This window comes from Mercenaria mercenaria, chromosome 6 (genome assembly GCF_021730395.1).
Source record: "Mercenaria mercenaria strain notata chromosome 6, MADL_Memer_1, whole genome shotgun sequence".
NCBI lineage: Eukaryota > Metazoa > Mollusca > Bivalvia > Venerida > Veneridae > Mercenaria > Mercenaria mercenaria.
This window is the reverse complement of record NC_069366.1, coordinates 21,476,572-21,490,411: the sequence shown is the minus strand read 5'-3', so window position 1 is coordinate 21,490,411 and position 13,840 is coordinate 21,476,572. Positions and strand designations below refer to the sequence as shown.

The window sequence follows — 13,840 nt, the reverse complement described above, 5'->3', positions numbered from 1 at the left end:
AGATCTATTAATTGTATAACCACAATTTTACATTATTACAAAGTCCCAGTATCCTTTGGTGATGAGTCAAGTCTATCCTTGACTGGTTTCCATCTAATTTTTTGTTTTTGTCCGCCTTTTGATCGAATTTTCAAACAGTTGTTCTAAAGCCGAATATGGAGACTAAGATCCTCTCAATTTATTTGGCTGCACTCTTGATCCCGCTCCAAGAACCATCCCGTCATTATTTGATGGTCAGACATCATATTTATTAATGCATCTTTTTGAAAATATGAGGAAATTATTTTGAGCACTGTAAATATTAAGTTAAAACTAGTTGTGTGTCCCACTTCCTGCCAATAACATGGTTTCATGACTCAAAGTGAAATATTTTTTAAAAAATATGCAAACACAAACTTTTAAGCATTTTATGTGTATTTTTCACTAAGTCAAGGACCATAACTCTGGTCTAGCTGAGTGAAATCCCAAACAGAACATCAGATGCACAACTTTAACTCCTATGTCTCTAGGTCAAATTCATTTTGAAATACATGGGACACAAACTTTATGCCCTTAATGCATATTTTCGACTAAGTCAAGGGCCATAGCTCTGGTCTTGCAGAGTGAAATCTAAAAAGAAAAACAAAACAAAAATCACTAAAAAAAAAAAAAACAACAGCTGAACAACTTTATATGCTATCCATCTCACTGCTCATAAAACAATGCTGTTTAAAAGTGTTTTTTTTTTTTCTGCCACTGAAAGGAGACAAATGCCTCCATTTGGACAAACCTGGGACAGGACCTTACTTTAATACTATAGAAACCAAGTCTGATAAAGATCAATCAAGCACTCATTAAAGGTTCATTTTTTTTATTTTTAGCTCAAGCTGCCTCTAAAAGGGGCTAAGTGCTCCCATTTAAATAAGTACAGAAGCGGACTGCCAAAAGATGCTATGTACCAAGTTTGATGTGGTTCTTAAAAAGTTAATTTCATTTTCAATTATTTTAAGCACTTGCATCCCCCTTAAAGGGGCAAAATGCCCCCACTAGTACAAAAAAGAAGCTGTTTAAAGGTTTTCTACTTGTAGTGTCCAAAAGAAAGGGCTAAACAGCCCTGCATAATGCTTGTAACAGACCAAGTTTGATGAAGATCCATTAAGCAGTTCAGGAGAACATGTTGTTTAAATTTTTAGCTCTGTCAGCACGTCAATAGGTCAAAAACATACTTTGAAAGAACCTTACCAGGATGCTACAGACCAAGTCAGGGATCGAATTTAACGGTCACTAACTCGCAAAATTCGAGTAAAAATAAAAAAATGCGAGTAGAAAATCATGGCACTTGAATATTTTCGCGATCACGTTTGAAAATCCAGAAATTCACTCAAACTGTCCTTTTCTCTTTAAAAACTCCTTTCGGGCAGTTAATTTACCGATAATCAAGTGACTGCTTCTAAACGCTTGTCGCTTTATACAAAAGTAATTATCGGATATGTAAGTAAGCGTTTAGGCAAAATTTGTTTTCATTTTGGACCTGTAATTTGCAAAGTTCTTCGAAAATGGAGAGGAAAATAACATGTTTCTTGGTGCAAAAAGGCCCGCGGAGCTCGAAAATGCTAGCAACACTACCGGCAGTGACCTGAGAAAAACTTAAAACATCAACGTCCAGCCAAAAGTCCAAAGAATCATTGAGTCCCTTACGAAAATGAAATATGGAAACAAGCTGGCATTAAGCTGCAAGGTAACTGTCAATGATCTGGCAACAGTCTGTCAAAAAAAAAAGGTAACTGGAAATAATCTGACTCCTATATGGGAACAAACTTCCAAGAAAAAAAGTTTAGCTGAAAATAATATGGACACTATTTCCATATTATTTCCAGTTTCTGGGAATAATCTGCAAACTATATGACAATAAACTGGCTCATAACATCAGCATGTAAACACACTGACAATATTGTCAGCTTGTTTCCAGCATCTGGAAGAAATCTGGCAGGAAAATGGCAAGAAACTGGAAATAAAAAACATAATTTCTATAATCGAATTGAATGAGTACTGAGATACCAGCTTGCATACAAAAACTTAAGCAAAAAATGCTATGTGGAAAAAGGTGCTTAATTTTGGAAAAAAGTATAGTTATGGGACCTGCTTAGTACATGTCAGGTCATGACATTGAACAAGTGTGTAATTAGTTTCAATCTATAATTTTGTAAAAAAAAAAACAAACAAAAAAAAAAAAAAAACATAGGGGCATGTCCAATAACTTCTATTCTTTGAATAATCGAGATAAAAATTACATAAGTGACAATATTGTATGGATTTTCTGTTTGTCTGACAGTACATTGGATATAAATTTACTCAGAGCAGATTCTGACAATGCACTGGCTACACAATGGCAATACACTGGCAATATACCCATCTTAGCAATTTTCACAGCAAAACAGATATTACAAGACACCTTATCAAATTGGCCGAGTGTTGCATTTTTCCCTCCAAAACTATTTTCAGGTTTCAATAGTTTTCCAGCACTGATGGGCACATTGTAAAGGTACTTAGTCATCATTTTACAGTTACTTGTTTTCATTGTAACACAGATTCTGTCCGCAACAAGTATTTTTGCTAAACAGATGCAGAAAATTTTAAAAGTCATGTATTTTCGCTACCCTGTAAAATTAAACTTGCAGATTTACCATAATCTTTGTCAAATTTCCTTTGGTTTCAGTATTATATTATTGATAACTGAAATATTGCAAATCTTAATTGGTATTAAAATTGAGTCACAAGCAAATGAAGGTTTTAAGTCACATTAAAATTCATATTAAACATTAATAAGGATAAATAGAAAAAAAATATATACTGACACTAAACTGGAAACAAACTTCCCATACACTGACAATGCTATGACAATACAATGGTAATAAAGACAATTTTCCTAGGGGGAAATAAAAAAAATTAGTAACACTGAGTAGTAAGCGATATATTGGGATACTAGTCCATCTTTAGCTCAGTAGGTAGAGCGTCGATCTACGGATCATGGGTCGCAAGTTCGATCTTAGGACGGGGCTTATGTTCTCGGTGACTATTTGATAAATGACATTGTGTCTGAAATCATTAGTCATCCACCTCTGATTCATGTGGGGAAGTTGGCAGTTTCTTACAGAGAACAGGTTTATACTGGTACAGAATTCAGGAACACTGGAAGGAATTTAGTTAAAACTTTAAATAATGATAGTTTGCTAAAGTGTTTCTCTTGTCCATGTAAGAGAGCCTGGCACGTTGTGACTGACTATACACTGACAATACAATGACAACACACTGGCAATATGCCAGTGTGTGTTGTCAGAAAAATATTTCCAGTTGACTGGCTGTGCACTGACAATACAAGGACAACAGACTGGAAAGTCCAAAAAGCCGCTTGTTGTCAGTTGTGTATCCAGTGTGTTGCCAGATTGACATTGCATACCAGTTTGTTGCCAGATTGTTGTCAGTGTTTATTTCCAGATACCTCTATAATAATTTAGCTCCTTCAAATAGTTTTATATGAAAACTCAATGAAATTTTGTTAAAACGTCATTACAAACATCACTGACAACAAACTGTATATAAACTGACAGCAGACTGGAATTTAAATTTTACAGCTGGTTTTCAGGTCTGGAAATCAGCTGACAAGCACATGGACACATGATGGTTATTCAATGGCAACACACTGGATCAGTTTATTGTCAGCTCTGGAAATAGGCTGGCAAGTAACTGGATTTTAGAGTATTATTGACTGGAAACACACTGGACATAAACTGACCACACACTGACAATAGGGAAGGTTTTTCATAAGGGGTACTTTGGTTTGTATTGTACTTTCAAAACCAGAAAGTCCCAAGCCTGTCCGGACCGTGAACTTTATATGAAACCAAACAACAACAAAACAACTTAAATTTAGCATGTAAACAGCTTTTAAATAATTGCAAGTGGAACTCATCATTTTGCTAGTGGAAAAAAATGGCACTAGCAAAAATTTGCTAGTTGGAAAAAAAGTCAAATTTGATCCCTGCAAGTTTTGTGTAATTCTGATTAGTACTTTCTGACGAGAATCCATCTGATGTTTTATAAGTATAAAATAGTCTTCATTCTGGATATCAATAATTTAAAGATACCATAAATCTAAATCAATGTATCATAAAATGAACTTTGAGATATCACAAAATTGTTCTTTTTTTAATATTTAATGATACAAAAAACGATGATATCTTAAAATGAATTCAATCATAAAACAGATTAAAAATAAAATGAAAAAAACTTAACACTGATTTTAACATATCAAATAATTAAATAATAGATATACAGATCTATAAATTAGTTTGTGATATCTTTGATTGCACTTAATGATGTCAGAAAATAAATTTGTGATATCCATAAAAGAATATTAATGAAATCAGGATATCAAACAATAGCTCCCCATATATATGTACACACCGGACTTTTATCATTCTGTTCATTACTTATATACTGCAGATTACTTTGAAGTGGATATATACAGTCTAGACAGTTTATATTTAGCAAACACTTGCCAAAGCCCTGGTGAACATTACATAATGTTAATCCAGCATTAAGCTAAACACTTATTTCCAGTAAATTAGGCAATGTAAAATATTTGACCATGCACTCACTGATTATCTCATATATCATACATATCATTTTTCAGTCTCCCTTCTAAAAATAGCAACTTAGCCACTAGATTATTTAGATTAATTCTAAAGAAATAAATACTATTTTTTCCATGGGGATAATTCTAAAGAAACAAGAGCTCGTAGAACAGCAGAACACGAAATGCCCCCCTTGGTGCATTCAGTAACTGCACAAGGAACAGAAATTATTTGGTCATTAGCACTGGACGTTTGCATACTGACCTCAAATCAATAATTATGGGTCATTTACCAGTCGTACCAGTCATATCAAATGTGATCTTAGACCAAAGCATCCTCTAGTTATTTGGCTAGTTCTACTGTTCTGGGTCAATATGACCTTGACCTTTGACCTACTGACCTCAAAATCAATAGGGGTCATCTGATGGTCATGATCAACCTCCCTTTTAAGTTCATGATCCTAGGTCCAAGCATTCTCAAGTAATCGTCCGGAAATGGTTTAACAATGTGACCTTGACCTTTGACCTACTGACCACAAAATCAATAGGGGTCATCTGCTGGTCATGATCAACCTCCCTATCAAGTTTCGTGATCCTATAACCAAGCGTTCTCATTTAGTCATCGTCCGGGAACTGTTCCAACTGTTCCAGGTCACTGTGACCTTGACATTTGACCTACTGATCTCAAAATCAATTGGGGTCATCTGCTGGTCATGACCAACCTCCTTATCAACTTTCATAATCTTATAGGCCCAATTGCTATATGCAACTTATGAAAAGTTTGAGCAAAATCCACGGTATTCTCCATAATTATGTGATTTTGGCATTCTCAGTTTTTTTATGGAAAGCCAAGAGCATGTTGAGCTATGTTTCCACTGAAAAATGCCACACTGCTTAAAGACAGAACAAATTATTTCAAAATTGCGTATTATTAAGACTAGCAGATAATGAAGACTTGTGCACCTTAAGTATAATCACCCTCCCAATATAACTGTATAAAGATTCCGAAGGTTCTTGAACTATAAAGCTCGTAATTACGTGGGTTGATCCAGGAATAATGTCACTTCGTCCGTTGCGCATTTATTCATCACATTGTATTATTAAAAATTATTATAGATCAAGATGTAAGCTAATTCAATTATGATTACATGGATAAATATTATTTTCTTGGGTTGTTTAATTTTAAATATAAAGAACTTCAAAGTTTATCCCTTATGACATTTTTATGTCTCCAGTGACATTACTTTTGGATCAACCCTCGTAGAACTAACTTGATCAGTCTAGTTCATGAACAAACAGACCAGAATAATGGTAACTATATTTTCTTTATATGGCCTAGTTTAACCCTTAGCATGCTAGATAAATTGTCGTCTGCTGGAAATGTCGTCTGCTAAAATTGTAAAGTTCATTCAATTTGCTCCAAAATTGGAAGAAATATTGTCAGAGTAGCAAACAGCTTGGAACCTGATCAGACGCCGATTTAATCGGCGTCTGATCTGGTTCCAAGCTGTTTGCAAAGGCTGTTAAATTCGCCTGCAGCAGGCTAAGGGTTAAATACAAAATGATGCAAGGATGAGTAAGTCTCTATCTCATTTTCAAGAGGAGATGAAACCTAAACCAGAAAATCAAAACTGTTTTTGTTTGAATAAATAATCTAGACAATTTTTTATACAGTAGCTCTGGGAAATTCTGAATACAATCACTGAAGGCCAGACAACTCCAGATTTCATTCAAAATACCACTACAAACCCTCATTTTTATCATCCTAATATGGATTTACTATTGATTAATTCTGGGATAGGACAAAATTTAAGACAAGCAATATTTTGGAATGTTGCCCTGCCTGTACTCGCTGTTTATGTGTCTGGCAGGTTTTATAGCTTATGCAACCACAATCAGCAGATGCAATTTTCTGCACTTTAAAGGTGGTTAATCAGATTTTTTGTCACCTAATGGAATTGTTCGAAATATTAACATTCAATTAAGAAATAATTTTTTTTATTGGTGTTCATGTGAAATGAATGACAGAATATGCTCGGCAAATCCATGAATTGCGCTCAAGCAATTTGTCTTTAATTTGCCGATCCTATTCTGTTGTTCATTTCGCATGAACACCAAAAAAAAAAGTTTCATTTCTTATATTTACATTATATTTCCTTTCCATTTGTAAACAAGATTATATTATAATTTGCAAACATTTTGTTGCATTTAACATTAAAATCAGCTTCCCGGCCACGGAACAACTGCGTCGTCATCTAAGGGACATTCTCCCGGACTATACGCAGACGTCGTCAGCGCTGCCTTTCCTTTTGTTGTTTATATGAAATGAATGTCATAATTTTCAATGGAAAAAAATAGGGCGAATGTAAATATTCATTTATATTTATTTCTGTTTCACTGAGCATTTAATGAAAGTTAGATTTTCTAAAATCTGGTTGCCAAACCATGAAAGATTTATTTTAGCATAAGTTTCAATCTGACAAAACCTTTAAAAGTTTTGCATTGACAGTTACATATTTAAGAAAAATTCATTACAAATGCAACTATTTTCACCCTTTGTGCACAATAATTAACTGGAAATAAATGAATTTGGAAGCTACACATAGTTTTAAAACTTTAATTTTGGTTCAGACTGTTAAAATATCCTGATACAGTGTATCTATCAAATGCAAAAGTTTACCTTCAAATTATATTGAAATTAAAAGACATTTAAGATAAAGGTAAATAATATTTACCATCGCTTTGTGAAACAATGAAAAGCTCTGTAGAGCATAAAAATTGAGGGACCCTATTTCAAGAACAACTAGAGTTGCGTTTGAGAAAAGTGCATGTCTCCCACAACTGCCTAATCATCTAGATTGGCATTTCTTCTCCATTATGTATCTGAGTCAACCATGCACCAAGACCTGTATCACGTGCATCAGTAGTTTCGGTAATTCAAGGGCCATAATTCAGAAGTGCCTGGGCCGATTTGGCTAGCTATCGAACTTGGCCGAGGACTTATTGTCAAACACATTTTGTTCAAGTTTGGTGAAGATCGGATGAGAAATGTTCGACTTAAAGAGTGCGGACAAGATTTGTGACAGACGGACACACACACACACAGAGGAGTAAATCAATATGTCTCCCACCACAGTGGTGTGGAAGACATAATTAAAACCAATTATACCTCACCCCGAGCAATTTGCTGGTGCCCATTTAAAGCTGGGTCTACTGAGGCATTTGCGATAAAATGCCTTGCCAAAGGACACATTCTAATGGGAATGAGTCGAACCCAGGGCCTTCTCCTCCTTGAAAATGGGGATTAAATTAATTACAACTTAAAAAAAACAAACATCTATTTCTATCAGGGATCTAATTCTATGTAATGGGTCTTTCTGTTCTTTGAATAAATATCTAACAAAATATACAAAAAATGAAAAATATCATCAAATGTTCCTTTATAAATGTGATGACCACTTCTAAAATCAAGCTAACCAGATATCTAATCAGAACGTGCATAATCCATTAAAAAAACCGATAGCAGAAAAGTTTTAACTGCCTAAAATTCATACTGCCTTTTACTGGTATTCAAATGTTGTCTTTAAAAGGATGAAACTTACATTACACAGATTATTCAGGAAATTCAAACATACTTTAACTATAAAGTGAATACATAATGACTGATTCTTGGATTTCTTCTTTGAAAGCACTCAAAACACCCAAGTAAGGAAGGGCAAAGGCAGCTGTTTAATTTCTATCTCAATGACAATGGGATTTAAATCTGTGGTATACCACTGTGACAATAAATTCTAAATATTCATGGATTTCCCTGTGAAAAATGCTATTCCATGGTCAACCATGGATACAATATCTAATCAATGCAAAAACAGGTTATGACCATGATCAGCCATGATCTTTTTTTTTTGTTGGATTTAACGTCGCACCAACAAATGATAGGTCATATGGCGACTTTCCAGCTTTAATGGTGGAGGAAGACCCCAGGTGCCCCTCCGAGCATTATTTCATCATGAGCGGGCACCTGGGTAGAACCACCGACCTTCCGTAAGCTAGCTGGATGGCTTCCTCACATGAAGAATTCAACGCCCCAAGTGAGGCTCGAACCCACAACCACTTGGCCACAGAGGCCCCCCCAACCATGATTCCATCTAGCCATAGTTAGACTTGGCCTGATCATGGTCAACCATGGTATCACTGATTACAAAGTTTGATTGTGGACATGGTTTGAGTAGTAGCCTATGGTCAGCATTAGGATATTTAATCATTGCTGAACCTATGGCGGAGCACTGACCACAGTAGACTTGGTTCACTTTTTGCACACGCAATGCAATATGAATCCTCCTTTATGTAACAAATCAGAAACCTTTTCTTTTTCAAGACAAAAAATTTCTTTCTCTTATACCAGACTAACCCTAATATATTGTCTCACCTATGGAAGTAATAAAATTGATGTTCTATCACTTTCCACAAATAAAATATTAAGCTTTAATGTATGGATAATAGTAGATATATTGCTCCTCAGGAAAGAAGCACATTCACAATTTCAGCGTCTAGACATTCTCCGCAAAATAATTACAGTAAATCACAGGTTTTACATTTTTAAGGAATAACTGAGACTAAACTTATGCAGTATCTGCTCAGCTCTTGAGCAATACTGTGTTAAACTCTCACTTCCTTTTACGGGAAAAAATCAAATCTCAAGAAAAAAAGTTCCGCAAGGAAGACTGATTCAGTTTAGGATTCATCGTTCATCTACCCGAGCACAACTACCCATCAATTATCATGAAAGACCCGATACACACGATATACAAATAATTCACAAGGTAACATTTACATTATGAGTTATAAGATAGGGAGAGTATTTACGTAACTGTCTAGTCATACAAAATCTGTTGATAGTTTGTTCATGCAAGATAAAATGATAAAATGAATGTTATCTTCAATTTCACAGCAGGAAACAAAATCTTAAATTTATATGGGTAGAAAAAATATAAAAAAGACCCTGCCTTAAACATGCTAACACTTCAAAAACATAAATGTATGGATTAACAATCTTATTGCTGCCTGAGCTAAAGCTTGTAATTCACTATTTCTTTCTAAACCATTAAATAGTGTTGTTTTAGATTTATCATTTCTGTCTGAGCGTTGTTTCGGACAATGTGCGCACAGTTCCCCTACAGTACACATAAAAGAAAATATTCAACATAAATCTAGTTTTAAGCAGTAGAAAGAATATGAAACAAAGTTATAAGCATGCTATCAGTTATGAACCATGGTGGGAGAACGCATCCCAACTTTGGCCTTATTTTACTTCAAACTTGACTTTAAACGGGGGTATGGGGATCGGTCATGATGATTGACGTTCATTTCAATAATCTTTCTACATTCATTAATCCAACAGGAACGTGCATGTATTGTAAGAATAATGAATTAATGGTTTCCATTTTTAGATGCCTAACCCAAGAACTGCTTACAAATAATGTTTTTTTTTCTGCATCATGAAGTCAATCTGCTTTGCAACAAAGCAACGCTAAATAAAATTTACTTTTAACCTTCTACTATTTTACAAAAATGTCAAATCTCTAACTTATGAAAGATGTCAAATCTGATCATCAGAACAAAGGCTGAACCACAATTTGTGGGAAAAAACAACATATTTCGTTAATTTCGTTACCTTTCACAAAAACTGGATTTGTGGAAAAAGTGAAACATAATCTTAATTTCAAATACGTCTTTTGGAATTGTTTCCAAGAAATTGCTAAAATTCTTTCGAAAATTACGCTTTGTAGGTTAGGCATCAACATAGTTTTATAAAACGTCTTTATCACTATAAACACGACATACAGCCATATACACATTTTTTATTGCCACACATCTATACATGGTTCCTGGAGAAAATTTGCTCTAAAATTTAAAATTTCCTTCCATCTTAATAATTTATGTAATACCGTGTTCTGTGTAGTAGTACAGTTTGGTTACTTTTGAATTGTGAACAAGCAAATCAGAGTAATGGGGACACATGAGCTGCATTATATATCATAGTGAACAAGTGAGTTACGTTTCAATCCTTAACCACAAGATCAAATCTAACCAAAAATTTGATAATTTTAGGACTTTCTAAAAACGCAAATAATCATTATGGAACATGTTTTCTTCACATCATCACCACACTTAATTAACAAAAGTGTGAAGTTTCAATCCATTCCCATCAGTGGAATAATGGAGCTTACTCAAGTTACTGACAAAACAAAATAATTGCTAAGTAGAAAATGCTGCATAACTTACAAAACAGTCATAGAACCTCAGCAGAAAACAAGTGAGTGAAGTTTCAACACATTCCTAGATACCAGCCTATATAAAGTATTACAGATATAGTAGCTCTGTGTATTCTTTGAATATGACAATACTCACACACACACACACAATCAGGATTTTGGAGTTCATTTCAAAAACAGAAAATAATTCAATGTTCCAAGGGGTCTGAATATGGCGAAAGAAAAAGCCCAATGTTTATATCATATATTTGTGATGTCTGTCAGTTGTCAAAATGACTTTTGATATCTTTATCCTGAAATAATTTGTGAATATCTATGCTTGGCTTCTGAAATTGAAATGCAAATCTGTCCATTTAGAAGTGGTAACTAGATCTAAGATCAAAAGGCCTGAACAGAACATCAATCCTGCAATGACCACATGTGCACTTCATATTACCAGTACATCACATACCAATATTGTCCACATTCTTTTGACACATATGACTTAAATAAAAAAAACACTACAGTGAAATATAGGTACTATACATCTGGATGTTGGTCTCTACTACAATATAAACGGACTGTCACCGGACTGTAGCTACTGACCTCTTGACCTATATCACAGGCCGGTTTGGGTTTTTCGCATTATAGTAGCATGGCAACAAATGAATACAACTGCAAATGTAACTTACCGTTGGCAACCACTGTGTTGTACAGCAATAATCCTGCAAATATAGATAATATCTTGTAAAAAGCCTTGTAAAATTATCTGCAAGTCAAACAGGAAGTTATTTTTATAAACCGGAAGTGGTAAAAATTGAACGAACCGAATATCAAAATAAAAGTTTTATCAAATTTACCAAAAAGTCCAAAACAAACAAGCATGTCGACGCAAAGTGAGCCACTCCACGTCCAGATTGGTATCGCATGGAGCCTCAAATTGCTTGTTTTCTGTCATGAAAATCATTGACATTGACAGTAGCTCACTCTAAGTGCATTATCCTCATCACTGTGCATATGCGCAGACGTCTCACTGCGCACGTGTGTCTGCGAGTGAAGAACTGCGTTTTGCGCAATAGTCTTAAAATGTGCTTGTATTTTAATTTCAGGAGGGTTAATGAACATCCTGAGTCTGGCTGCAGTAGTTTTTATCGATGACGCTCAAATTAATACGACAGTGGTAACATGGACAGTGTACACGTTTTTTCTGTCCCATTGGCACCTTTAATCATCCCCCGTCACAGACTCAAAATAGGCCAATATGTCAGTGGGTCTTCAGGGCAGGGAGGCGTACGACGGGGACCAATCATAACAGGAGCGTATTCCGTTGTGTATGTCCTTGTATTTTAAGTACTCTTTTTGAGTGGGCGGCCTGTTATGTTATATCATGTATCAATCGTTTGTCACTTCACTTTTATAGAAAAGTTGAAGAGTTAATTTTGTTGCTCTAATAGCGATGGGAAGGGCTTAATTTAATGCTGATAGAACTTGTTTCCCAACCCATTTGCTTTTGTATTGTAATTTTATGTATCTACTTACATGTATATATAAACAATAAAATATGGTTAAATCAATCGCGATGGATTCAACTGATATTCCAGATGATAAAAAGGACAGCTCAACTAATGCATTCGATCCATTATTAGCAGTACTGGCCTACTAGTATTAGATACTCTTATTTTAAACAAAATATATTAATTAATGTTAACAGAATGGAAATCATTGTCCATATTTATACAAATCACATTATCATCATCGTCATCAATTCATCATCAATAAAAATAAAAATTATTTTTTTCATTTCTCCTCAGTAAGTGCAACCAAAAAAGTAAAATAACTTAACCATTTTGTCAAATAAAGATGAAAAAATCTGTTTGGACGATGCATTAAATGAGTCAGTAGTTATTTCCCTTAAAAGAGTTTACTTGTGGGAAGTTATGTTTTCTGGCATTAATCTCAGTCATTTCTATATTCATACCGAATTAATCAAACAAGTTCAATGAACACGTGACCTCTTCTCATTAATGATTTAATGTTTAATATTTTTATCACTTGTCAGCTTCCTATTTTAAACACGACCATGACGTCAACGCCACAGAGGATCTTACATTTTCCTGATATTTTGTTTTTACAATGCGACGATCTACCGAGCATTTGATCTCGTCACCGCTATTTTATGTGAAGTCATCAAACAACACTTAAGGGATGGTTGGGGGCATACATGATTAAAAAGTCATGCATCCAGTCAGACACTTGTAAAATATTCCAAATTTCACAGAAAACATTGTATTGCTTGATTTTCACACAAATCTTACTATTGTAAAAAATGCAGACTGGCATCAGTCGTTAGAGTCCATCTGCCATTAAATCCTCTCAAATAGCATTTTCTGAGAAAAAATATAATATCTCTTTATTACAGATAACTTGATCTCAACAGACTTTGTAAGTCTATAAAAAATGTCATTGACTCAACACTTTTTGTCGATTGCCAGCGAGCTCGAACGCGGTTTCATTCAAGAGATTAAATGGTGTAGCGGACATGGAATTCTGTGACCATATGATTGACGTTGAACCGACTTGGCCGAAAGTTGCGTTTGCATATTGCCTTATAATGAACATATATGGTAAATGCTTTTTAATGTTCAAGTTATTAAAGACATGGATATGATTGAAACTGGTAATTTGTCCATAGCGCGGAAAGGACAACCAGAGTATCTAAGACCAATTACTACTCCTGACATAAGCTTTCGCGGGAATGGTACAGCATATTGTTGCGTTTGCCGTCGAAATAAAGTTAAAGACCGGACAAGAATGTGTTCGAACCGGCAAACAGAATACATCACTAGGCAATGTCGAGCAACCATGAGATATTTACGTCTGGGAAAATGTTAGGTTTTTGACAGGATTTGCTTTGCTTTTAGTAAAGCACATTGAAAGCATTTCTTCGAGCAAACAGTCCGTTTGCCGGCGTGTT

General features: G+C 34.7%; 1 protein-coding gene across 2 annotated transcripts in view; it reads right to left on the bottom strand.

Annotated features, from left to right (window-relative positions):
- The window catches only part of LOC123550626 (uncharacterized), a 173,820-nt gene extending 161,936 nt beyond the window's left edge, over positions 1-11,884 (bottom strand). For both annotated transcript variants that reach the window (XM_053545359.1, XM_053545360.1), the window contains exons 1-2: positions 11,727-11,884; positions 11,559-11,591 (exon numbers count right to left, since the gene is read on the bottom strand). In XM_053545359.1, the coding sequence (XP_053401334.1) occupies positions 11,559-11,591; positions 11,727-11,751 (58 nt within the window). In that variant the 5' untranslated portion in view covers positions 11,752-11,884. The remainder of the gene's footprint in view (positions 1-11,558; positions 11,592-11,726) is intronic.
- Between the last annotated feature and the right edge of the window lie 1,956 nt (positions 11,885-13,840).